We start from the raw sequence: 25,696 nt of genomic DNA on the forward strand, positions 1-25,696 counted from the left end.
AGGTTATCATTAGCTTTAGATCCTGTGATAGTTCAGATTGAACCTGTGTACAAGACAATGCTAATTGGACTTCTTCCTGCTGTTTAACCAGACCTGCTACTAACCCTTTAAATTTCTGCTTCATTACCTCTGACAGTGAGGCTGTAGCATCAATGTGATCATGTTGTAGATTTTCTAACACATGATTTATATCTAACTGAGTTTTTCACTCCCTCCCCTACATGTTGAGCCAGCCCTCCAAGTTTATTTCTTAATACTTCTAAATCCATAGTATTCAAGGCCCCTAGACCAAGACCTCCCGCCCCCAGAGCTTTATCCATCAAATCCCTTTTAGACTTATGGTGACTATACCCCGATTCCAACCATCCTTTCAACATGTAGATCTGATTTTTAATATATACACCACACCTCCTGTCCCACATATCTACCCTAAAATCAGTTAATGTTACTCTCCACGTGTACAAAACAAACTTTGTATCCAACAATACTGCCCAAGGTGAGGCCAGTTGAGGGACTATTAGGTCTGCTATTTTGACAGCTGGGACTTTACATATATTTGGATTCATTTTTACAGGGACCACAACATCCTTTTCTCTTTCCACCCGGACTATAGTTGCACATACCTGGCCTCTCCCTTCCCATGTATACCACCCTCGTTTATTTATTGATGGATTGTTCACACCAGGGACTGGACTTTCTCTGTTCAACTGGACAGATTGGGTAAAAGTCCAGCATCCTTCATCTGACTCGTCGCAGAAAGGCCAAACAAATGGTCCATCCAAGTTTAAATCCAAATCTAACTCATAGCCATGAGGGTCTTTCCAGTCTGTGGTGTGATACAATCCTCTCAATCCTTCAGACATGGGAACCCCATACATCCATTCATTTACCTTTGGTGTGTCTATTCCGTTACACAGTACTTCCCATTTCCACGGGTTTGGTCCATTAAAGACAAGAGATTGGTTAGATGCCCAATGTGCTGTGTCAATAATATAGTGACCCTCAATGTCTGATGTACAGGCTTCTCTCATGATCCTCATCATATACTGTTGTACTGTTACACCTTCTTTTGGAGTGATATGCTCAAATTTCTTATTTCTAGCATCTGTTTGTACGTGCAACACCAGGGTGCTTGCATATGCATTAAGTCTAACTTTCTCATTATGTGTGTACCAGGTGGCCTGTTGGACTACACTGCAGTTGAGTCCAAATATAAGTCTCTCTTGAGTCAGGTATGTAAGTGGATCTACTGTTCCAAAGTACTCAGGGGCTCGAGTAAGCAAGAACTCCATGATTCCATCTGCTGGATCATAACATTTATTTAATAGAGTACCTTGCACGGGTTCAGGTTGGTCATAGAATATTTTCCTATATTGTCTTGTCTCACCCACATTATATACCACATACACTATATACCAGTCATCATACCCTCCTCTTGTTGGGTCCTCAGGATGTAACCTGTCTTTCTCACACCTTACTATCATCAAGTCATCCGATCTCCCATTGTCTAAATCAGTAGATAAGTCTTTTAAATCGTCACCGTCAAGTATCTCTGAATCTGGGTTGTCTGTGTCTGCAATAAAAATCCCTGGCATAGTACATGTGTCTATTTCTGGGTCCTCATCTGCCTCACAGTCAGGGACAAGTCTGTCTTGAACATATGTCAAAAAGAAAGTGATCTCTGGTTTCCCACCCAGCCTTTTTTTAAGATGCTCCTGAAAAGGAGGAATCATTCTGTGGTACATAGTATTACACAGTTCGTCCAAGGTATGCCAGTATGTGTCTATCACCAGGGGTGGATGAATTGGCCTAGCGTGCTCAAAATAGTGCAGGCTAGCAGGACTCATTCCCTTTGTACCGTGTACATGCATATACCCTCGGTAAAAAAGTGGATATCTTGGCACTAGTTTCCCCTGTTTACACTCAACCCTATGCAAGTGGGCAGGATCCCAGCCTTGTGGTTTCACCCCCCACTTACCATATGATGCTGGTGGCACCCAAGGTTGCTGGTGGTGGCTAGAGGTAGTTTGTCCCTCAGCACCTTTGAACATACATGACAAACAACATGCAAGACAGACTAACATAGATGCCCCTGGTGGCATGTTTGCATTAATCACTTTTGCGTATCTTCTTGCAATGAGAAGCATGGATCCAGGGAATTTTTCCTTCCAATTTTACTGAAGTAGAGGTGGTTAATAGGACTTGGTAAGGTCCATCAAACCTGTTTTCCAACCCTTTCCTTTGGAATCTTTTTACTACCACCCAGTCTCCAGGTTTCAGTGAATGGGATCCTGTATCGGACTCAGGATCTGGAATAGAGGAGAAAACTTGTCCATGCAATTTTGTAAGCAAATTATGTAACTCTTGTACATACATTTTCAGTGAGCAATGCATCATTTTCATTTCCTGTGGGAAGAATAGACCCGTGGGTGCTGGTCTCCCAAACAAAATTTCATAAGGGGTGAGTTTCTCTGGACCCCTAGGTGTATGCCTCATTGATTTCAGGACCAGTGGCAAAGCCTGTATCCATGTAAGCTTAGTTTTTTCACACATTTTGGATAATCTGTTTTTGATTATCCCATTGTATCTCTCCACCTTACCTGATGCTTGTGGATGGTATGGAGTGTGAAATCTTTGTTCCACCTGTAGCCCTTCCAGCACTTCGGTCATTACTTGTCCTGTAAAATGTGTACCCCTATCAGATTCCAGAGTCTCAAATATTCCATATCTGCACACAATTTCTTGTAACAGTTTTTTCGCTGTGGCAGAAGCTGTGGCCTGTGCAACAGGCCATGCTTCCACCCAGCCAGAGAAGATGTCAACACATACCAGTACATACTGGAACTGCTGACACTTAGGCAACTGGATATAGTCAATTTGCAGCCTCTGGAATGGATACAGAGGCCTAGGCAAGTGTTTAGTGGGTGTCTTGACAAGCTTACCAGGATTGTGTTTTTGACATGTTTCACATGTTTGACAGAATCTCTCTGCCACTGTGGAGACTCCTAGGGCTACCCAGTATTTTGTGATGAGGCTGATTATTGCATCCTTCGCCAAGTGTGATGGGCCATGTGACACCTCCACTAGGTAGTGATACAAAGTGGGAGGGGCACAGTACCTGCCATCTGCATGGCTCCACAGGCCATCTATTTCACTACATCCTTGTTCCTCCCATTTTTGTCTCATCTGTTTTTCAGTCTGGGTTTGTAAGTTTTTAAGAACAGTTAAATCCATGTACTCGCCTTCCCCTTGTGGGGGGCTGACCACATAGATCTCTGTAATCATGGTGCCATGTAAGGCAGCATCCTTAGCCGCCATGTCAGCTTTGTTATTCCCTAATGAAATCTCATCTGTACCTTTTGTGTGTGCCTCACATTTTATTACTGCCACTTCCGTTGGGCCCCACAGAGACTCCAAGACCCTTTTGATTAATTCAGCGTGTTTGATAGGCTTACCATTTGTTGTCAAGAAACCTCTCATCCTCCACAATTGACCGAAATCATGACAGATCCCGTATCCATACCTGGAGTCCAAGTACACATTTAACCTTTGGCCTTTGCCAATGATGCAAGCCTGCATCAATGCCATTAGTTCTGCTACTTGAGCTGAACAGCTGCTTGGTAACTTACCTTGAAAAAGGACATCATCTTTGGTAACCACAGAGTATCCTGTAACAGGTTGCCCTTCTGAATAGTATCGGGACCCGTCAATAAAAACTGTGAGGTCTGCATGGTCAAGGGGAGTATCTTTCACTCGTCCTACCTCCTCATAGTAGTCATCTATCATTTCTTCACATCCCTGATCCCATCCATTTGAGCCATTTTTAAAGGATATTGGGGCAATCTCGGGATAGCTGAGTTTGGTTTCAATTTTATTTTAACTGGTGAACTGTTTATCATGAATCCTATCTTTCCCTCCTTTGACCATACCTCAGGGTTCACTATTTCTGACAAATCACTTGGTAAACTTTCTTCTGTCCCTGTACGCTGGACTAAGGAACAAAGGGCAATGATGCTATCCCAGGTTTCTCTAACAGGGTCAAGCTGTGTTTCAGACACTGAGGGTATGGTCACTTCCACTCCATTTTCGGTGAAAGATATTTGTGCTCTCATCTGGGTGAGTAAGTCTTTTCCCAGCAAGTTGCAGGGAACAGAATCACTCAACAATAGGGAGGCTTCAGTATGAAAAGGCCCAATTTGTATTTTTGTGGGCACTGTTTCTAACAATGGGTATGTAATACCTCCTCATCCCACAGCATTTGTGGAACCTTGTATGGGTAGTTCAATTTCATTAGATCGCAGCACTGATCGTGAGGCTCCTGTATCTAAAAGACAATTTACAGTTTGGTCATTAAGCTTCATTTCCACATAAGCATTTCCTTTGCCTGTGGTGGAAATGACAGGCAGAGCGGTTAGTCAGTCAGATGAAGAGTCGGGCACTATGTCAGTGTCCCTATTCCTCTGTGTCATGTTACGCTTTCCCTGAGGTGTGTAGTTACACTGTTTGACGAGATGTCCTGGGTCCCCACATCTATAGCACACCCGTAGTTGCCTACGGGGTGGGGGTGGCTCCCTTTGTGTCTCCCTCAATTTATCCCCTCCACTTACAATATAAATTTTCTGAGGCTTTTTTCCTCTGCATCCAGTATGTTTCTCTCTATGGCTGTAGCCAGAGATAACAAAGAGGAGAGTGGTTTGTCTCTCCAATCTGGATTGGCAATCATCAATTTTTCTCGAATTTTACCTTTCAGCCCTGTCATGAAATTATGCAGTACCACTGGTTTAAGGTCTTCACTAGTGATGTTACACCCAGCTGATTCGATTGCTTGTTTAAACTTATTGTAATAAGCCATGCAATCCTCATTTGCAGCTTGGGTCACAGAGGATACATTGGACCATGATCGAGGGGGGTAAACAGTCTTGATCAACGTGGCAAGGGCACTTGTCCAAAAGTGTCCCTCCTCAATTGAGTCCTGTGCTACCTCCCTTGGGATAAATGTTTTGCTGACTACTTCCTCAAGATCCCCTTCCCCACACACTCGTTTGATAATTTGGAACATGTCACTCCATGTAGCTTTGTAGCATGTCTGAGTATCTACTATTTCCTTTGCAAACTTAGCTGGATCAGTTCTTGGATGGGGTATGGTACTCAGGAGTCCCTTCATTTCTGCGGGTGTCCAGGGTATATGGTGTCTAACAGTACCTGTCTGGTTACCCTGATTATCTGATAGCACTTGCTCTCTAACAGGGAATACAAGCTCAGGTGAATGAGGACCCTCTTCCCAACTAGGAGCAGCAGGAGATCGTGACAGGTTGACACTGCTCCTTGGCCTACTTGAAGTTTGCTGTATCTGTGGTTGATTAAGGAAACTTATGTCATTTTTAAAAGGGTTAGTGTCACTTACCCTGCATGGCTGGCTGTTGCTGTTGGTGTTGCCTGGCTGTTGCTGCGGTGTTAAAGGGATTGTATGTGGATTTAACTGTAAAGTGCCTTGAAAAGTGCCGCTTAGACCACCAGGGTGGGCCATTTCCATACCTCCATTCCCAGGGATGGGTGTGGCAGTAAATGTAGATTCAAGATCAATGAGAGGGGGTGCCACCTCCCCTCCTGGGTTGTAGTGGCTCAGATGTTGTTGCCACCCAGGTGATGGCAAGCTTGGTAGTCTCACCATGCTAGTGGATTGTGAGGATAGTGGAGCATGACAGAAACTAGATTCATTGCTTATCTGGGATGGAACTGAGGGGTAAGCCAGGGGTGACAGTTGAAACTGCCAGGGGTAATTGCTAGCACTATCAATATGAGTTGGCATTCGCCCACAAAGGGGCAAATATGGACTACCATTCAACATATGCTGAAGGGGAAGTGGCCTGTCATATGGGGCTGGGGTATATCCATGGGGAATACTCCCTACTACTTTACTTGTTCTATAAGCTGGTGGTGGTGTTTCCTCCCTTAGCTGTGTAGGAGCTGTGGGTTTGTTTAACTCATTAGTCAGTCCTGAATACAACGAGGATTGGCATACAGCTGTAGAGTCATCTCTCTCTCTGTCAGGTTGTATGTGGGCCAGCCTGTCACTGCTATTGTGTGTTGTCTCTAATGAGGTCTGCGTTAGCTGTCCGTTGTCGCTGTGTGCCTGTACTTCCTCTTTCCCAGTGAGATCAACTGGTGGCCGTGTGTCAGCACTGTCATCATGAGCTTCTGCAGCAGCTCTATATTTCACATGCCGAGACACGGCCTTATCAGTCCGCCTACGAGAAGACCTGGACATAAGTGCTGTCCAAGCCTGATGTGCTCCCATATCCAGCACATCAGTGTCTTCAGTCTCCTCATCTTCTAGCTGTGGTGACCCTCCTGCGCCTGATTGTTTTACTGTCATGATGGTGACGTCTTCGGATCGGCGAATCGCCTCCATCATCCACCTACTCCATGCTTCTCGCTCGTTTGGGCGAGTCATCCTTACCCTATGGACATCCCACAAATTTTCCCACACCTTTGGTTTAAAAGTTCCCTTTCTGGCATATTTCTGGTTAGTCCATCGCTCCCAGTCCTCCAAGTATCGGGAGACCCACGGTCCATACTTGCTACACATCTCTTCTCGCGGCGTCAAATGCTGCGGCTCACCGCGATTTGACGCTCGCTTCTGAGCAATTGAATTCCCCATAATATGGACTATGTGTTCCCCTTGAATTCCAAGCAATTCTCACACCAGAGATGGCCAATCTCTGGTTTCGCCTGGGAGCAACTTGAGCAACAGGTTCTCTCCCTGTTGCTACCGTGTGAACCACTAAGCACACTGGAGTCAGCCAATCCCGTCACCCCTCTGTTGATTTTCACAAGGGTCAGCAAGGTTTTACTGATGTTATTCAGCACTATTGTGCTCACTCCAGCACATAGTAGAGGGAGTCACAATAGTCACACTGTCTCACGTGGTCTGGCAACATTGTGCTCACTCCAGCACACAGTAGAGGGAGTCACAATAGTCACACTGTCTCACGTGGTCTGGCAAACAGCAAGGTTTTATGTTTGTTATTCAGCAATATTGTGCTCACTCCAGCACACAGTAGAGGGAGTCACAATAATCACACTGTCTCACGTGGTCTGGCAATATTGTGCTCACTCCAGCACACAGTAGAGGGAGTCACAATAGTCACACTGTCTCACGTGGTCTGGCAAACAGCAAGGTTTTATGTTTGTTATTCAGCAATATTGTGCTCACTCCAGCACACAGTAGAGGGAGTCACAATAATCACTGTCTCACGTGGTCTGGCAATATTGTGCTCACTCCAGCACACAGTAGAGGGAGTCACAATAGTCACACTGTCTCACGTGGTCTGGCAAACAGCAAGGTTTTATGTTTGTTATTCAGCAATATTGTGCTCACTCCTAGCACACAGTAGAGGGAGTCACAATAATCACTGTCTCACGTGGTCTGGCAATATTGTGCTCACTCCAGCACACAGTAGAGGGAGTCACAATAGTCACACTGTCTCACGTGGTCTGGCAAACAGCAAGGTTTTATGTTTGTTATTCAGCAATATTGTGCTCACTCCTAGCACACAGTAGAGGGAGTCACAATAATCACTGTCTCACGTGGTCTGGCAATATTGTGCTCACTCCAGCACACAGTAGAGGGAGTCACAATAGTCACACTGTCTCACGTGGTCTGGCAAACAGTTATGTTTGTCCTTGCTGCCCAACTGGTCACCCGATCCTTTACTGTTGCCCAGTAGGCATTGGTCTGGTGAACATTGCCAACCCTATGAAATCCAAACTGCAATAATTGTGCGGGTGACAAACACTTAGATCTGGCTGAGTGGACCCTTCACTGGCTTGGTCTGATAGAGGGTCCCCTCCCGATGGACTAACCTCGACACCACCATCTACAATCTCTATTGAATGGCAACTGACCGAGTCTAACTGATTGGGCTTTTCTCTGAAGTGGCACTGAGTTTGCTCTCCTGATGCCCTGATACCAAAACCGAACCTCAATGCTCTCTCTGACTCAGCCCTGGTTCCGTATACTTCAACCAAATCAGGACAACACAACTCCCTCCAGCGACAATAACACCAGGCAACCACTAGAAACACCACAGCGCAGGCTGCAACAGCAAACCCATAAGTCCACACACCACAGCCTTGTTCAGAATAGGGCGTATATTCTATGGTCATTTAGTCAAAGGAAGAAACCTGCCAGTGGCATCACCAGTTTAGCCAGTAATTTATGCAGAGTAATTTATGTAGAGTTCATATTTACAGATTTTCGGGTTTTTGAGTTATTTGAGCCCGTCTAACCCTCAGATAGCGCTCAACACTTTCCTGCACCTGTGGGATAGGGCGGTGGCAGGGAGCAATTATTGGCAGACTCTCAAACTCGTCAGATTCCGCTGAGCTTTCTGAGTCCTGTGCCTGTTCCCCTGGTATCTGAGGATTGGATAGGTTCCAGGGTGCATTCAGCACTGGCCGAAATTTAATGCCTAATTCGCTGCACTCCCAGGGTGCTGAATACAAAGGAAATGTATAGCTGACTGGTGGCTGCAGCGAGCCAGGTGGCTTGTAAGATTCTATCACAACTGGCTTACGTTTATCTAGAAAGGTGTTTGGGATACCACAGGTTATTCTTCCTCTGACCAAATAACCAACAATACTAGATATTTTTCGTAACGGTGTTAGGCACTCAGGACATGTGTAAAATTTCTTATACAGTGTTGTACAAGCCGGACACAAAGCTGGTAAATTCACTCTCCTCCTCTCCATTCATCATCCCAGCGCACCGCAGTGACTAGCTGGCTAAATGCCTTCCACCGCGATGTATCACTGATATTTTATGCTATTAAGGTGACCAATGGAAAGGAGAAAACAACCCACCAACATATACTGGTGAACACAATGATCAGCACTAAGTGTAAGCACCTATATCTTGACCAACAAAATACTTTCACTATATGCAACAGAAACTTGATAAGAACAACACAGTTTGACCTTATTTTCAGATTACACTCTGCCGAGAACACCTCGTGTCCCTATATGTTAATTTACTAACATTACTGATAGTCAGCGATACCAATTAAGAATCCTATTTTACTCTAAAGTTCTGTTAGGGATGTCCGAAGTGTCTCAACAGTATGTATCCTGAGGCGATGCTTAGAACACAAATAATGGCATGAGTCATTCACACATTTACATCAGAAACTGCAGTACAGTAATATATCACTTATGCTTATTCTCTATATTTTTCAAGCAGCAAGCTAGTTAACAAAAAGACATGGTATGCACACAAAAAAAATTATAAAACATACCAGAACATACCACATTCTAGGACTAGGAGGAAGCCGTCAGAAGGAGATCCATATCAGATATCGGCCGAGCAGAGGATGAATTCGCACGCAGCACAGGGGTGCAATATCAGATTTAAGGTAATAAAGCTCACCTTTTACAGCGCTGTGAAGATCCAATACTTGGACCCCTGAGCTGATGCTAGTCCGGTCTCCGCTCTCCCAAAATCAAAAGGATCCCTTCAGAGATGTGCCACAAAGTCAATTTATAGTTCTATTGTGCCCGTCATTCTCCACCAAAACTGTCAAAGCAATATACTGACAGTAATGACTCAAGGCACACCTCTTAAAAGGACGGCTCGTTTATTTTCATCAAGAAGCTTGTTGATGAGGCATGTGTAGGGGACAAATGCTACAATTTCACTAGTTACAATGACTTTTATCAGTTACAGTTATGCAAAAATATACATGCCTCTGGGCAGTTCAGGATGTCCATCAGTGTTACAAAAACCAATCACAGTTCAATAATCAGTGCAGACATGAAGCAGTTAACATTTAATTCTTAGAACTCTCCACCCATATTATAATGAGTTTCACCACCCACTGTTCTCTTACTCAACCTTCTGTTTAAGGTCACAAGGGGAAGTGGTCCAGTCTGGACAACACATCACTTGTCTAAATCTGTCCTTGGGGCCTCTTTTCCACTAAAAGTCAAGGAAGCTAGGACATTGCAAAATAACGGTAAATCTACTATTAGGACATGCTCAAGAACAGCCAGTGTCCCTGAACACGTACGCATTTTGTGGCCTTCTTCTAACTGAAATGATTTATACATCACCAAATGGAGCTATATGAACAAAATGTCCGTTATATAAACTAGACGGGTATCACAGCTTTGTCAATAACTAATGAAACTTAACGACAGTATGTTTGTTTAGGCTGAAGTTCCTCTTTAATTAGGGCTCATTCACACTACAAGAGCTTTTCTAAGCGCTTTGTGATTTAAAAAGCTCTTGCTGTTATCCTGTGTGTGTGTCCACACTGGAGCGATGTGATTTCGTAAACATCCCCCATTGTATTGCATTAGCAAGAGCTAAACCACATTCAAAAGTTGAGATGTTGCATTCCCTGCGTAACAGGAGCACAATGCAACAGAACAAAAAAGTATACTCGGGTACAGTGAAGCACAGTGAAGCATAAAGTCAATGAAAAGTATTCTTCACGTACTGTTGACACACGCGTTTACCGGTATTGCACTACATGCAGTGCCTTACCATACTGCAACCTGCTATGCTGCAACGCTCCCGCCACACTGTGATCGTCACAAAGGTGGTGCATTGCATTGCGGTAAGCTGCATGACAAAGCAGCTGTTACACTGCACCGCTGTGAACGCCCCGTTCACAGCGGTGCAGTGTAACAGCTGCTTTGTCATGCAGCTTACCGCAATGCAATGCACCACCTTTGTGACGATCACAGTGTGGCGGGAGCGTGGCTAGGTGGCTAGGTACACAGTGGACTTTGCGTTTCTTGTAACAGCTGGAACGCAATGTAATGGGAAAGTTGCTCCACACATTATTCCTGTGTTGAGTTGCTTACAGTGAAGCATACAGCCAATAAAATGTATGCTTCACTGTCCCTCTGCATATTGCGGTAACGCACTGCATAGGATGCCACATGCCATTAAACTCCACCGGCCTCACCGTGAACGCTGCATAGGTGGTGCATTGAGGAAAGCTGCATCACAATGCGGCCACACCACAGCGCACCACTGTTTACATAGCCATAGAGGAACATGGACAATTCCTTCAGCTGTGCTGCACATCAGTTGTGCGGTGCTGACAGCAACTGATTTAGTGTAAGCCTGGCCTAAAGCCTGGTACACACATCCAATGTTCATGCAATTATTAACCCTGTCATTGGATTCGCATTGTACAAATTCACTCTGCACTAATTCCATTCCAACTTTACTAGAGTAGAGAGATGAGCTCTAAATTCAACTTTACCAGCATTTCTTAAAGGGGTTCTCCATTGTATTTTATAAAGCTAAAACTGACACTTACCTGGTGCTTCTATCGGCCCCTTGCAGCTGTGATGTCCCGCGCTGTCCTCCTCCGATGCTACGTTCCCCGGCGCCGGTAACCTGCTAATTGTTCATCTAACTAGATGAATAGAACTGCAGCTGCATGGTCACTCCCGTGCGTGTCACCGGGAGCTTACTACGCAGGTGCAGTATAGTACTGCATTACAGTACTGTACAGTACAGCCACGCAGCCAGTTCTATTTATCTAGTTAGATGAACAATTAGCAGGTTACCGGCGCCGGGGAACGTAGCATCGGAGGAGGACAGCGCGGGACATCACAGCTGCAGGGGGCCGATAGAAGCACCAGGTAAGTGTCAGTTTTAGCTTTTTAAAATATACCGGAGAACTCTTTTAAGGTGGCCACATACCATACAATTTTTAAAATATCTGTTTAATTCAAGGATAGCAATCAATTTTTCTTACTGATTCAATGTACCACACACCTATTCAATTTTTACCCAATCACGAATAAAATAATTGAAAGCTCAGAAAAAAATTGAATGGAACTTTACATCAAGTAATTGACAATCTATCACACACCATACAATTCTTAAAAAGTTAGTCTGAAATTTCCAACATGTCCAATTTCCAGAAATAAAAAAAAAACCCCAAAAAAGGGAAATCCGATCACATTTATTGATTGAAAACAAAGAAAAGCAATTCATTTTTCCAGACAACCGATCGTAATTATCGCATTGGTGAAAAATTGGATCTTTTAATTGTATGGTGTGTGGCCACCTTTACAGTTACCATGGTTTCTACCTAGCAGTTACTGATGTAATGAACTCCGCCCTCCGCCCGGACCGCCCCCATGGCCAAATGACTTTAATATTGCCTATAATATGTATGGGACATTTAGCAGCTGTGATTTTCAGCAGTTCCCTGTTGCTGTGCAGCTCTGCATGCAGCCGCTCTAAGCCTTTGTGTTCAGCAGCCTTCTGTACGGAATTTCCCATAAGGCAGAAATAAGGCTGAGAATATCCCTTCACTGCTCATAACTCAATTGCGTCCCCGATATGTACTCCAAGGAATTCACTAAGACATTGTTACAGTAACGTTACTTATCAGGTCCAGCAGGGGGCGCTCCGGCACAGCTAATGCCTCCTCTCTGCTGACATGCGGGCTCCTGGCTGCTCCGTGATGCCGCTGGCTGCTGCTTAGAGATCTCCCCGTCCGCTCCAGCCTTGGCCACGTCCAGCTCCTTCGCCTGTCCCCGCTAGTGTGTCCGCGGGGGGTTGTTTACAGGAAGCAGCTGCTCCACTATGACGTCACGCTGATGCCTCGAGCTTGTGACGTGATCGCCCACTGGTTGCACAGCTCCCATCAGGTCACAAGCTCGAGGCATCAGCGTGATGTCATAGCAGAGCAGCTGCCTCCTGTAAACAAACCTCCACGGGATATGTGTATATATGTGTATATATGTATGTATATACATATATACCCTGGCCAAAGTAATACATACACATATACCATAACACGACATTATTTATATATATATATATATATATATATATATATATATATATATATATATATATATATATATATATATATATATAGTACCATGACATTACATTAATTTTATTATCTATATGTTTGAAAGAGCACGGGATCGACGTGAAGCCACGCCCCAAACCGTCACTAAGCCCCGCCCCAGTTTCCCTGGCCAAAGAACTGCACTTTATGTTAAATATACACAAATACCATAATATTACATGAATACATACACATATACTGTATCATGACATTACATTCATTTCATTATCAATATAGTTCAAAGAGCATTGGTATGGGTGCGAGGCCTCACCCCCAAACCGTCACTAAGCCCCGCCCCAAACAGCACGAAACTCCACCCCCAGCCAAAGTACTTTATGTAATATAAACACATGTACCCTAAGACCATGTAACGTAAGACCAGTGCGAACAGCCCCGCCCCAAACCGCATTTAAGCCCTGCCCCCAAACGGCACGAGACCCCCGTCTAAAATGACTTTAGAATTGCCTATTATGTATGGGACATTTAGCTGTAATTTTCAGCAGTTCCCTGTTGCTGTGCCGCCCTATTCCGAGCAGATAATAATGGCGCACAGCACCGCAGGTAAAATAATGGCGCCCATTCAATTACCTTATTAAACGCTATTTAGCGTTTTCACTGTTACAAAATGGCGCAAGTTATTTACAACGCTATTTATCGTTGTAATGAAAGTGTGCTGCAGCTTACCCCTCCTGCTTGTAGTATAGCACCGGCAGACTTTGCAGGATGAACGGCTTAAACAAGTGCCTGCAGGCGCGATGCTTGCAGAGGCTGGGCTGACAGTTCCGGAGCTGTTACTGCTCCCCTGCCTGACCAGTTTGCACTCACTGTGCACCATGATTTTTGGTCAGGCAGGGGAGCGGTAACAGCACCGGTGTGGTGAAATTTTTTGCAACTTTATCAGATTTTGCAACCGGTTGCACTTATTTATACGTATAGCTATCAGAAAGTGCAACCTAGCCATTGACTTTAACCTATCTGTATCAGAAAATGCAACCCAACCAAACCCTATTCTCACACAGAACCCTCCCCTCTTGCTCAACTAATACCCCCCCCCCCCCTGGAGGGAACAATCCCCCCTCTTGCTCAACTAATAACCCCCCCTGGAGGGAACAATCCCCCCTCTTGCTCAACTAATAACCCCCCCCCAGGGATCAATCCCCCCTCTTGCTCAACTAATAACCCCCCCTGGAGGGAACAATCCCCCTGTTGCTCAACTAATAACCCCCCCTGGAGGGAACAATCCCCCCTCTTCCTCAACTAATAACCCCCCACCCCCCGAGGAAACAATCCCCCCTCTTGCTCAACTAATAACCCCCCCTGGAGGGAACAATCCCCCTTCTAGCTCAATGGGATCTGTGGTTGCAAAAAATTACAGGCGTGTTAACAGAGAGGAGCCACGCCTACACAGTCATACACTGTCCTCTATGGCAAGTTGCAAAATATGATAGGTAGCAAAAATTTTCACACTGTGGGGCTATCAGCGCACAGCCCAGCCTCTGCAAGCATCGCGCCTGCAGGCACTTGCTGAGCCGATCATCCTTCAAAGTTTGCCGGTGCTATACTACAAGCAGGAGGAGTAAGCTCAGCTGCAGCGCACTTTCATTACAACGATAAATAGCGGTTTCAATAATTTTATCGTGGTCTCCGTGCGCCGTTTTTTATCCCACCCCTTCACTGCTCGTAACTCAATTGCCTCCCCGATATTTATTTCTAACTCCAGTGAATTCTATAGACATTGTTACAGTAACGTTACTTATCAGGTCCAGCAGGGGGCGCTCCGGCACAGTATTTCCCTCCTCCTCGGCTGACATGCGGGCTCCTGGCTGCTCCGTGATTGCTTGCTGCTGCTCAGAAATCTGCCCTCCGCTCCAGCCTCAGCCACAGCTGCTTCGCCTGTCCCCGCTAGTGTGTCCGCGGGGTTTGTTTACAGGCAGCAGCTGCTCCACTATGACGTCACGCTGATGCCTCGAGCTTGTGTGACGTGATGGGAGCTGTGCAACCAGCCTCCCTGGCCAAAGTAATACATATATACACATATTACCATAACATTATATATATATATATATATATATATATATATATATATATATATTGATCCATGACATTACATTCATTTTATTATCAATATTTTTGAAAGAGATTGGGATCGACATGAAACCACGCCCCCAAACTAACACTAAGCCCCACCCCAAATGGCCTGAAACTCTGCCCCCAGATTCCCTGGCCAATGTACTTTATATAATATGATGTGGTTTTGGTATGCGAATTTTCAAGGAATTCGCGAATTCGCATGGAATCAATGGAAAAGCACACAGGCACTGCCATAGTTAAATTCGCATACATCGTCATCCATGCGAATTCGCATAAAAATTTGCATACACTCGCATGCGAAATTCGCATCCGCATGCAAATCTTTACCGTGGCGATTCGCAACGCACAAGTGGAAACGGGCCCTTACACTACTACAACAATATGAAGATAATGGGTAAGTGTACAGAGGGTTTTGTAGGTATAGAGAGCCTGCCAAATATGAAGATGACCCAGTGTTTGTTGAGAAGTGGAAAATGGCTCATCCATACCACTAGAAAGTTTAGGCTGGTCTAGCTAAGGAGAGAATGTTGGAGCAAAATTAGAGGGGTGGTAGAAGAGAAATTTGGTGTTATTATGGGCAACGTTGACCTACGTGTGCATAAGGTCCAAGAGGAAACTAAAGAGAGAAAGTTGTCCAAATACCTATTAAAGGTCGGTCTGTACTCCTGTGCCCACTTCATCTCTCAGCATAGCTCCCAACTGTCCCTCTTTTGGAGGGACAGTCCCTCTTTGGGAACCCAATCCCTCTGTCCCTCTTCCTTCCCTATTTGTCCCTCTTTCAGGACTGATGTACAAATCTATGATAATATACAGTATATGTATTTTCTACTGAAAAATGTGTTTAATTGACTCTAAACTTTATTCCCATCCTTTAAAAGGACTCTGAAGTGAGTCTAAATTCGCGGTTTTAACTTCTATTTATGTAAAGCACTATAGCTAGTGCTAAAACGCCGCATCCCAGCGGCAAAACAATGGGTTTATACCCCCCAAATCCCCTCTGCAAAATCCGGGGAGCGCTCCCTGCTTGAGGCAGAGCTTAGAGCTGCAGCTCTGCCTCTTCGTGCGTCAATCCCCGCTGATCGCCGCCTCTCCCTGCCCCTCTCAATCTTCCTTCACTGAGAGGGGCGGGGGAGAGGCGGAGATCCGCCGGCAGATTAACGTACATGGAGGCAGAGCTTCAGCTCAAAGCTCTGCCTCCATGAGCAGCAAAATCCACGAGCAAGAAAGTCGTGGATTTTGCAGAGGGGATTTGGGGGGTATAAACCCATTGTTTTGCCGCGGCGATGCGGCGGTTTAGCACTAGCTATAGTGCTTTACATAAATAGAAGTGAAAAACATGAATTTAGACTCGCGTCAGAGTTTCTTTAAATTGATATGTTTCTTATTTTGAAATGTTAATATGAAGGAAAATGAATCAGGATAGAAAGGACCAGTGTGGATTTCATTGTAAAACATATTTTCCTAATGAAATCTTTATAGTATGGGTGGTTAGAGGTGTGCAGGGGGTGGTTAGAGGTGTGGCAGGGGGTGTGGCTTAAGTATCCTTTCTGATCTCAAACAGTTGAGAGGTATGCCTCTTAGTATCAACTTTGATGTCTAGTTGTGGCCGCATGGAGACACTGTTTTATGACGAATTGCATGCTGTGAATACTGTCTATAACCTGGGTGCCGATGGACTTTTTTAATTTTCTATCGAGAAACCGGTATGGTTTAAAAGACATAAATATGGCAGCCACCCTATGTCTCTCACCTCGTGTTCCTGCTCCTGTGGGACTCGGGACCATACCTCCCAACCTGGGACAGTCCTCAAGGCAAATCAGGGCAGTTGGGGGTAATGGCTAGGTAGTATTGTTGTATTTTCTTTATTTATTCATTTCCGGGGCAAAGAGTTCACTTCCTGACGTCAGTAAAAAAAATGCTACACAAAAGCACTTAGAAAAGCGCTTTCAAAATCGCTCAATAAATCTCTCAGCACTTGCGATAACGCTGGCTTTTTTTTCTCCTCTTGCTAATTGTGTATTTGTTACTCACCCTCCTCCCAGAGTCTTCAAACCCCCCCACTGAGGTCTATGCCAGGAAGTGCACTGTCTTATGTCATTAGAAGGAGGGGAAATAAAGGGAAGAGTAGGAACAAACGTTTTATTAAAAAAAAAGGGGCAAATCGCAAATTGGAAGCACTGTACAGTTTACCGTACAGCACTTCCCAGCGTCGGGTAATCGAGATCGCAAACGCCCTAGGATTACCTGCACACATCGCTGCATCAATTTTAAAGTGCTGCAGTGATTCCTAGTGGGTTCCAGGCCTAATTGACTCTAAACTTTATTCCCCTTATTTAAATTGATATATTTTTTTTATGTTAAAATTAAGGAAAACTAATGCTGATAAAAGGGACCAGTGTGGTCTAAATCAGTGTTTCTCAACATTTTATTGGTATGTACCCCTTATAAAACCCTGTACTCACCAAGTACCCCCTGGCATAGTAAATATTATCACAAGTACCCCTTAACAAATACATATTTAATCGTAGTACATGATAATTGGTTCTAAACAATTTCCAAGCATTTACTGTTGCTTTTAATTAGAAAAAAATACTAATTTGGTGTTTATATAGGATTATAATTTTCTAAAACTCTAAATTTGTTACTCTTGGTCAAGTATATCAAGCCTGAGTACCCCCTGGAACCATCAGAAGTACCCCCAGGGGTACGCGTACCGCATGTTGAGAAACTAGGGTCTAAATGATAAAAATACATCTTTGGCTTCTAAATACTTTGTGTTATGCATGGCGAGGGGTGTGCTGTGGGCGTGGTTAAAGGTGTGACAGGGGCGTGTCTTATTGTGTTCCTTTTTCTTATCTCAAAACGTTAAGAGGTATGCATTATTCTCTGTAAACTGTAGTACAGATTATTATCATACGGTCCATAACCCTCTATAGCTTTCAAATGAGCAGATGAGTGGAAAATATATATATATATATATATATATATATATATATATATATATATATATATATATATATAGCTTTGAGCTGTACAATATTTCCCCTGGCAACACTCATCTACGTGGCACAGCAGCTGGGGGAGGAAATTATCCCACACAACAGAGATCTGGGGTAGAGGACAAGGCATCCTGCTGTCCAGTGCCGGATTTACTATGAGGCACTGTAGGCACATGCCTACAAGCGCCTGATGATGGAAAAGCGGCTCCCCCCCCCCTCCCCCAAGTGCCTCCCTTCTACCTTACCTATGTAGAGACACAAGTGGAGTGTAAATAAGAGGTTACTCACAGAGCTCTCGGCATTCCACTGACCAGTCCTTTCTTCAGTCGGGGGAAAATCTAGCCACCTGTAGCTACCTATGAAGGGCAAGTGAACTGAGGGAGAAGTGACAGCTGGGCCAGCCGGTTCACTTGTACTTACGTGGAGGGCAAAGTCAAGGGTGCCAGGACATTTGTGCCTATAGGCTCCTGTGATGCACATCCAGGCCTGCTGCTGTCTGTTAGACACTCACATAGCACTTGTACACACTGGTTCATAAACAGTAGTCACATGATCAGTACTAAATGAGAGAGGGTAGTTCTATGTGAAGTGAGAGAGGGCAGTTCTATGTGAAGTGAGAGAAGGCGGTTCTGTGTGAGAGAGTGCGAAGTGAGAGGGCAGTTCTATGTGAAGTGAGAGAAGGCGGTTCTGTGTGAGAGAGTGCGAAGTGAGAGGGCAGTTCTATGTGAAGTGAGAGAAGGCGGTTCTGTATGAGAGAGTGCGAAGTGAGAGGGCAGTTCTATGTGAAGTGAGAGAGTGCGAAGTGAGAGGGCAATTAATGTGTACAGTGGGAGGGCAATGAATGTGTACAGTGGGAGAACAGTTACCGGTAGTGCATAGAGTGATATGTAGTGGAGATGCATGCATAGCGCGCAATTTATATGTGCTAAGCGTGGCGCTAATGCTTTAGGAAGAGACGCGCTCCTCTTGTTCTCAGATAGCACATAGGCTGCTCACCCTCGTTAGATCCCATTGCTTAGTTTGGAGAGGTGTGAAGACAATTAGCTTGTCACGCAGCACACGCCAATCCGCACGTGTAACAACATACTGTATAACACATCCGCCATCTCAATAGCACCAAATGACACATCAGACAAAAGTCATTGCTTCTCCACAGATCATTGTCTTCCTGGTAATAGCCGCCGACAATGGTGGCGAGCGCCGGGTAACTCAGACTGACGGGTAATCCGTCTCATTGGCCGGTGCTATCGCTAACTAAAAAAAATTCTCTGACAGACTCCATACAAAGTGCATTTAAAAGAAGCGAAGAGCTTTTGTTCTCGGCTCGCCATCTGCTGGGACACGTCTGATGGGCGCACATCTAAAAGCTTCGTAATCACCGTCGTTCTCCGCTAATCGAAAACTCCTACATTGTTCCCAGAATGAGTGGCGCAATTATGTCGCACTTGTGCCACTGCTGAAACCATTTAATGGACATCTGCTTTGAGCTTGTGAGGGAGGGAATGAGGGAAGGCCCAGCATCCTCTGGAGGTGATAATTCACCCTTTACGGAAGCAGATAGGGCAAATGTACCATTTTGTTGTCACGTTTCTGCTTGGTATTTCATCAGAAATGATTTCAACAGGAACTCCAGCTAGTACTAAGTTTCTAGCATTGGATAGGGCAGAGACTGCCAGGGTTTCATTGGTGTTTACAGGGCCGGATTAAAAACTCCGAGGCCTGTAGGCACAGGCGTTCTGGGGTCTTAAACTCCGCCCCTGGACACAGGCCACACCCCCAAGTAAAAATATTCTGAACTCTAATGCCTGCCTTATGTCACTAACTGTACTTAGAATTTTACACTCTAATCACTGTCTCATATCATCCTTAGTGACATGAGACGACAAGGATTAGGGTGTAAGTGCCTGAGGTCAGTGATTTGAGGCAGGGATTAGACTGTAAGCTGCTGAGGTCAGTGATCTGAGGAGGAGGGGCCTTCTCTCCCACATAAGGTGCCTGAAGGCACGTGCCTACAGTGCCTTATGGAAAATCTGGCTCTGGTTATCTATGGCAGGCTTTTTCAATAAGGGCTCCTTCAGGTCGTATGTATTGTCGCGTCGCTGGCGAGTTTGGCGCCAAGAGAGCTGAATGACGGCTCTCACTGCTGCAGCAAAGCTCCTCGGCAGCGCTAAATACTATTCCCCCTCCGAGTTGTCACAACTCGGAGGGAGATGTAATAAGGGGTCCGGCAACCGCTGGAGCCCCGAATTACCCTTACGCGCCCCGCGCAGCATTATATTGCTGCTATGAGCGCTTGGTTTCGGCGCCCGGCAGTGAGCTCCATTTGCTGAAACCACCTGGAGGGAGAGAGAACTCAAGACAAGAGGGGGTGTTTGCTCAACTCAGGGCTGGTTCTAGACTTTTTGTTGCCTGAGGCAAGCTTATGAGGATGCACCAGTGGTGTAGCAATGGGGATAGCAGCCATAGCGTTGCTATGGGGCCCCGCGGCAGCCCTACGTCACAGGGGGCCCGCAGCTGAGAGGACTTTTTTTTTTTTATGCCACCAGCCGGGGCCGCCCTCCCTCACTTCAGCGCCCCCCGGCCTCACCTGGGGTCCCCCCTCCTTTTATCAGCGGCGGGAGGTGCGGCATATAAAGGAAGCTAAGGCGGGGTAACCAGTCGCTAGAGGTTCAGCTGCCTCCGGGCTACGCTGTCTCCTCTGTACTGCTGCTCGCACCGCTTCCTGGTTTATTGCGAGCAGCAATACAGAGGAGACACCGTAGCCCGGGAGGTAGCTGAACCTCTAGCGGCCGATTACCCCGCCGGAGCTTCCTGTATATACCGCTCTCTCGCCGCTGATAAAAGGAAGGGGGACCGCAGGTGAGGCGGGGGGGGGGGATAGTAGCCGGGCCCCTACCCCACTAACTACTCGGCTACCTAACTGCCCACCCGCCTACCTAACTGCCCACCCTCCCACCCGGCTACCTAACTGCCCACCCTTCCACCCGGCTACCTAACTGCCTACCCTCCCACCCGTCTACCTATCTGCCTACCCTCCCCCCCAGCTACCTAACTGCCTACCCAGTGCAGTGCCTGCACCGCAAATAGTGTGTCAGGCTGCCCAACCACCCTCCCTCCAGGTAATTAATGTTAGCCCACTATAGACCTAACTACATATACTGCATTTTGTGGGGAAATTTGACGACAATCTAATTGCAATTTGTGGGGAAATCTGCCAACAATCTGGTTGCATTTTGTGGGGAAATCTGCCGCCAATCTGGTTGCATTTTTTGGGGGAAATCTGCCTCCAATCTGGTTGCAATTTGTGGGGAAATCTGCCGCCAATCTGGTTGCATTGTGTTGGGAAATCTGCCGCCAATCTGGTTGCATATTGTAGGGAAATCTGCCGACAATCTGGTTGCATATTGTAGGGAAATCTGCCAACAATCTGGTTGCATTTTGTGGGGAAATCTGCCAAAAATATGGTTGCATATTGTAGGGAAATCTGCAGACAATCTGGTTGCATTTTGTTGGGAAATCTGCCAACAATCTGGTTGCATTTTGTAGGGAAATCTGCCGATAATCTGGTTGCATTTTGTTGGGAAATCTGCCGACAATCTGGTTGCATTTTGTTGGGAAATCTGCCGACAATCTGGTTGCATATTGTAGGGAAATCTGCCGACAATCTGGTTGCATTTTGTGGGAAAATCAGATTTCTCCACAAAATGTTTGGGTGGGAGGTCCGAGGTCCGTGGGGTTGAAAGGTCGTGGGGAGGGGGGGGCCTAATTTTTCTTTTAGCTTTGGGGCCCAGTCATTTCTAGCTACGCCCCTGGCATGCGCCACATGAGTCCTCAATCAGACCAACAGTGCCACCTCCTCCCTACTTCTGTGCAAGTCAAATGAAACACTGCTGCTCTCCTGCCTCCCCCTCCTCACTCACTGTCAGAATCCTCACACAGCACAACTAGCAGCTTATCCCCAATAATTACCTCTTTACCACACTCTTATGTCGCTTCTCCTCCTACTCTGACTGCATGTTGTTACAAAAATGCTGCCCCTGTAATCTCTGGGCCTGATGCAAATGTTTAACTTTGCTTCATGAGAGAACCGACCCTGGCTCACCTGCCCAGGTGAAAAAGCTTCAAACATATGTCCTTGATTCCTGTGTGTCCTCTTGTGACTGTCCAAAGTTCCCACCTCCCTATTTGTTCACCATTAGCATAATAGTAATGTAAACCACTCTGCCTGGTATACAGATCCATCCACCATACCTCCCCTTCTTACATTTCCAATTTTATCCCCAATCCACTTTCTCAGCCCATCCAACACTCTACGGTTGTCTTCCCCTCGCATCCCTGGCTAAATGGCAAGGTTCCAGGACTTCTCCAGAGCAGCTGCTACTCTATGGAACTCCCTCCTTCTTCCATCAGGCTCACCCCCACTTTCAACTCATTCAAGCAGGGCTTTAACTAACCATCTGTTCACCATTGCTTATCTTCCATCTTCATAGCTCCATACCCAGTGGTAGCTCCAGTTTCAAATTTATTTATTTATTTATTTTTTTGGGGGGGGGGGGGGGGGTACACGATTGCTGGCCCATTTGAGTGGTCAAATCGATGTTTGTATGGGGCGAGCTTTAGGTATTTTATGTCTGACTGGTGCTAAAATTAAGTCTAACTACCTCAGCAATGATAGGAATCAAATGTAAACATCACAAACAGAACTCAGAGGCTTTTAAGTAGAGCAGATTGTCCAAATGATGGTGCCATTATTGAAGAAACTTTACCTACAGATGTACTTGGCTAGTCTCTGGCATGTTTTAAATGTAATCCTTACTTGCTAGCACACTGATCCTGTGTGGACAGATCACAGACAAATCATTCCAGACCCTAGCCTGTGTCTCACCACTTTACAAGCAAGGGAAGGGGGAAGAGGCAAGAGGGAGAGAAAACTGTTTGGGGAATTTCTTATCTTAGTAGGTTAGCATTGCTGTAGACTAGAGCTTGTATTTTACAGACTGGAAGATTTTAATCAGGATTATTAAAAGTTCCTTTCTATAAAATACAAACTCTAGTTTATTGGCTAATTTAAAAGTAAAACAGTAGCTTTCAGCTTGTAAGCCTTCTTCAGACTCTATTCCTGTTGACTGACAATGTTAGAAATACAATTAGAAGGCAGTAAAGAGATTTTTTTTGCAAATGTAAGTGTCATTCAGATACATTAATTACAAGGGATCTCACAAGGATTGTGAGGTATTTATGGCAAATAGATAAGATCCTTGGTTTACCTTACGCCTACATAGACTGAGGCCTGAAACCCACTACAAATCGCAAATCTCTAGCGCAACTGCTAGTGTTTTTAATTAGCATTTTGTAAGCAATTTCATGAGCGTTTTCTGGTGCTTTTGGGAGCGATTTTAAAAAGCATAAACTTTTTGCCAGCGATTGTGTAGCGATTTGCGATTTTGATTGTGATTGGTCCTTACAATTTATAATAACTTTTTCTTACAGTTTGTAGTGCTATGAGTAAGGACTGACGTCCGAAACATGTCAGCCTTGATGCCTGCTGTTGGTGTTATTGGATACGTCCATCAATAAAGCTGCTGTGCTGATAAGTGCGGACCGCTTTCTCTTTATTCTGCTGACTTTTGGAGTTGCTGTCCAGGTCCAGCACTGCAGCGATCCTGTGGGGTAGAGCGGTTTTCACCTGCCATTACTTGTAGTAATTTAAAATCGCACAAAAATTGCTATGTGCAGCGATTCATGAGCGATTTGCCAGCGCTTCAATACTTTACATTGAAGCGCAAACACTCCCAAAATGCTGCCTGTCCTGCGATTCCGATTTTGCTAATCGCAATCGCTACTGTGGAATTTGTTACATTTATTTACATTAGCAGAGCGTTTAGGGAAAGCGCTAGCGATTGAAAGAGCTCCCTAAACAATCAAAAAAGCACTCTAGTGGGTTCCAGCCCTCAGGCTGACATGGAGAGTTTTTTACAGGCCCTATCCTGTTCAGTGTTTGCTGCTGGAGCCTGGAAACAGTTAACTGTATGTTACTGAGCAAGCGGGCACTCAGATTCCCAGGTGTGACCGTTGCCCTAGTGTAGCGCCACCCATGTCCATACCCCTCCCTTAAACATGCACCTCCACCTATGTGTCCCTCTCCCCCACCCCTTAGATTGTAAGCATATTTGGCAGGGCCCTCCTCCCCTTGTGCTCTTCTCAGCCACCATATGGATTCAGTGACTTGTCTGCTGTATCTGCTCCTACAGGAATGGCAAAAGCCCTTAGTCTGCCTAAGCCCCTGCCTGGTCAGAATCCTCCCACCTTGTTGCATAAGTAATTAGCTGCTAAGCGTGTAAAACACGTAAATTCCTAATTGATCCTAATAAAGATTATAATGGGAGTGTTCAGCATAGCTGCCAGTCAGTGGTTTCATCCAGATGTAAAAAATAAATAACAAAGGCTCTACTCTGTGCGGCCAAATACCCAAGCACTCTTGAGAATCACTGATATGTGCAGTCATTTTTTTTTACTCTTAGCATGTTTGGAAATGTTTTGTACCAACCAAAACCAAACATGTTATTCTGATGGTGGTCTAATCTTGTCCTTACAGTGGATGCTTGATTTCAAGTGTTGAATGTCAGTAAAGATAGGTCCACACTTGTCTGTTCAGGATCCTATCCGTTTTCCCACCTCCGTTTTAACTTTTTAAATATGATTGCAGCGTACATTTCCAGTCTCCGGAAAGTATGACACGGGAGGGGGGTTGGGCTGGGCGCCGAACTGGAGGGGGAAGCAGCCAGGACGGGGTTGGCAGTGGGCAGCAGGGAGGGGGGGGGGTCGACTCCCTCACCTGGATCCCCCGTCCCCTCTCCCCTCCAGCTATTTGCATAAAAAGTTGTTAAAATATAATGTAGGCAGCGAGCAGGGAAGCCTTCTTTGCAGACTTCCTGCAATGCCGCCCTCTATACTTCGGAGGGCAGCATTGCAAGAAGTGACGCAGCGAGCGGAGGAAGTAGGAGAGAAGGTAATTTTCTCCGACCGTTGCCTCCATTACTTTTTAACAACTTTTTGTAGTTGGAAGGGAAGCGGGGACGGGGGACTCCCCTCCCAGCCGATTGCTGCCACCCCCGTCCTGGCTGCTATACCCCCTCCAGCATGGCGGCTCCCTCCCCACCCACAGGTTGGGACACAGAAACAGATCCGCTTCCGTGTCCAAAACTGCCTGTGTAGAGGGGTATACGTTTTCTCATTGATTTTCACTACCCCTCCGTGTATCCGGGGTCCGTGAAAATGTTGCAAATCCGGAAGGTCCGTTCAGGTTTTGAACATGGATCCCCCGGAACGCAGTTGGATCTGATTTTTATTTGAGTGAAGAGGCCTGCTATCTTTAACCTTGGTATCCGTGGCTCCGCTTTTGATCCGATCTAAAAAACTGAGCCACGAATACGTTTTTAACATAAGTGTGAACCTACTGTCAGTAAGGCCTCTTGCACACTACGTGCGATTGTGATTTTTGTTTAAGGATCCAATTTTGTATTCCGATTAAATACTGCATGCTGCTACATTTTTTAATCAGAATTAAAAATCGGATCGTATAAAAAATCGGAATCGCATGTAGTGTGCAAGAGGTCTGACAATTTTACTGTTAAACTGACATTAGAGTGGACCTGAACTGCTGCACAGGACAGAAGGAAAACATAGAGAAATGCACCCTGTATGTATTTAGAGAGT

General features: G+C 45.5%; 1 protein-coding gene across 1 annotated transcript; it reads right to left on the reverse strand.

Moving 5' to 3' along the window:
• Window positions 1–222: 222 nt before the first annotated feature.
• On the reverse strand, window positions 223–6,148 carry LOC137564296 (protein NYNRIN-like). Its single transcript, XM_068277994.1, has 2 exons — window positions 2,601–6,148; window positions 223–2,309 (listed from the first exon to the last, which is right to left on the reverse strand). Exons 1-2 carry the CDS (start codon window positions 3,784–3,786, stop codon window positions 2,110–2,112), a joined length of 1,386 nt encoding a protein of 461 aa, XP_068134095.1. The 5' UTR covers window positions 3,787–6,148; the 3' UTR covers window positions 223–2,109.
• Window positions 6,149–25,696: the final 19,548 nt, after the last annotated feature.

This window comes from Hyperolius riggenbachi, chromosome 3 (genome assembly GCF_040937935.1).
Source record: "Hyperolius riggenbachi isolate aHypRig1 chromosome 3, aHypRig1.pri, whole genome shotgun sequence".
NCBI lineage: Eukaryota > Metazoa > Chordata > Amphibia > Anura > Hyperoliidae > Hyperolius > Hyperolius riggenbachi.

Excerpts from the sequence above, each read along its gene's own strand:
- LOC137564296 (XM_068277994.1), bottom strand. The coding sequence starts at position 3,786 with ATGATAGATGACTACTATGAGGAGGTAGGACGAGTGAAAGATACTCCC. Across the intron at positions 2,310-2,600 it reads ATACCATCCACAAGCATCAG|ATCCTGAGTCCGATACAGGA; the intron begins GTAAGGTGGAGA and ends CCTCTATTCCAG.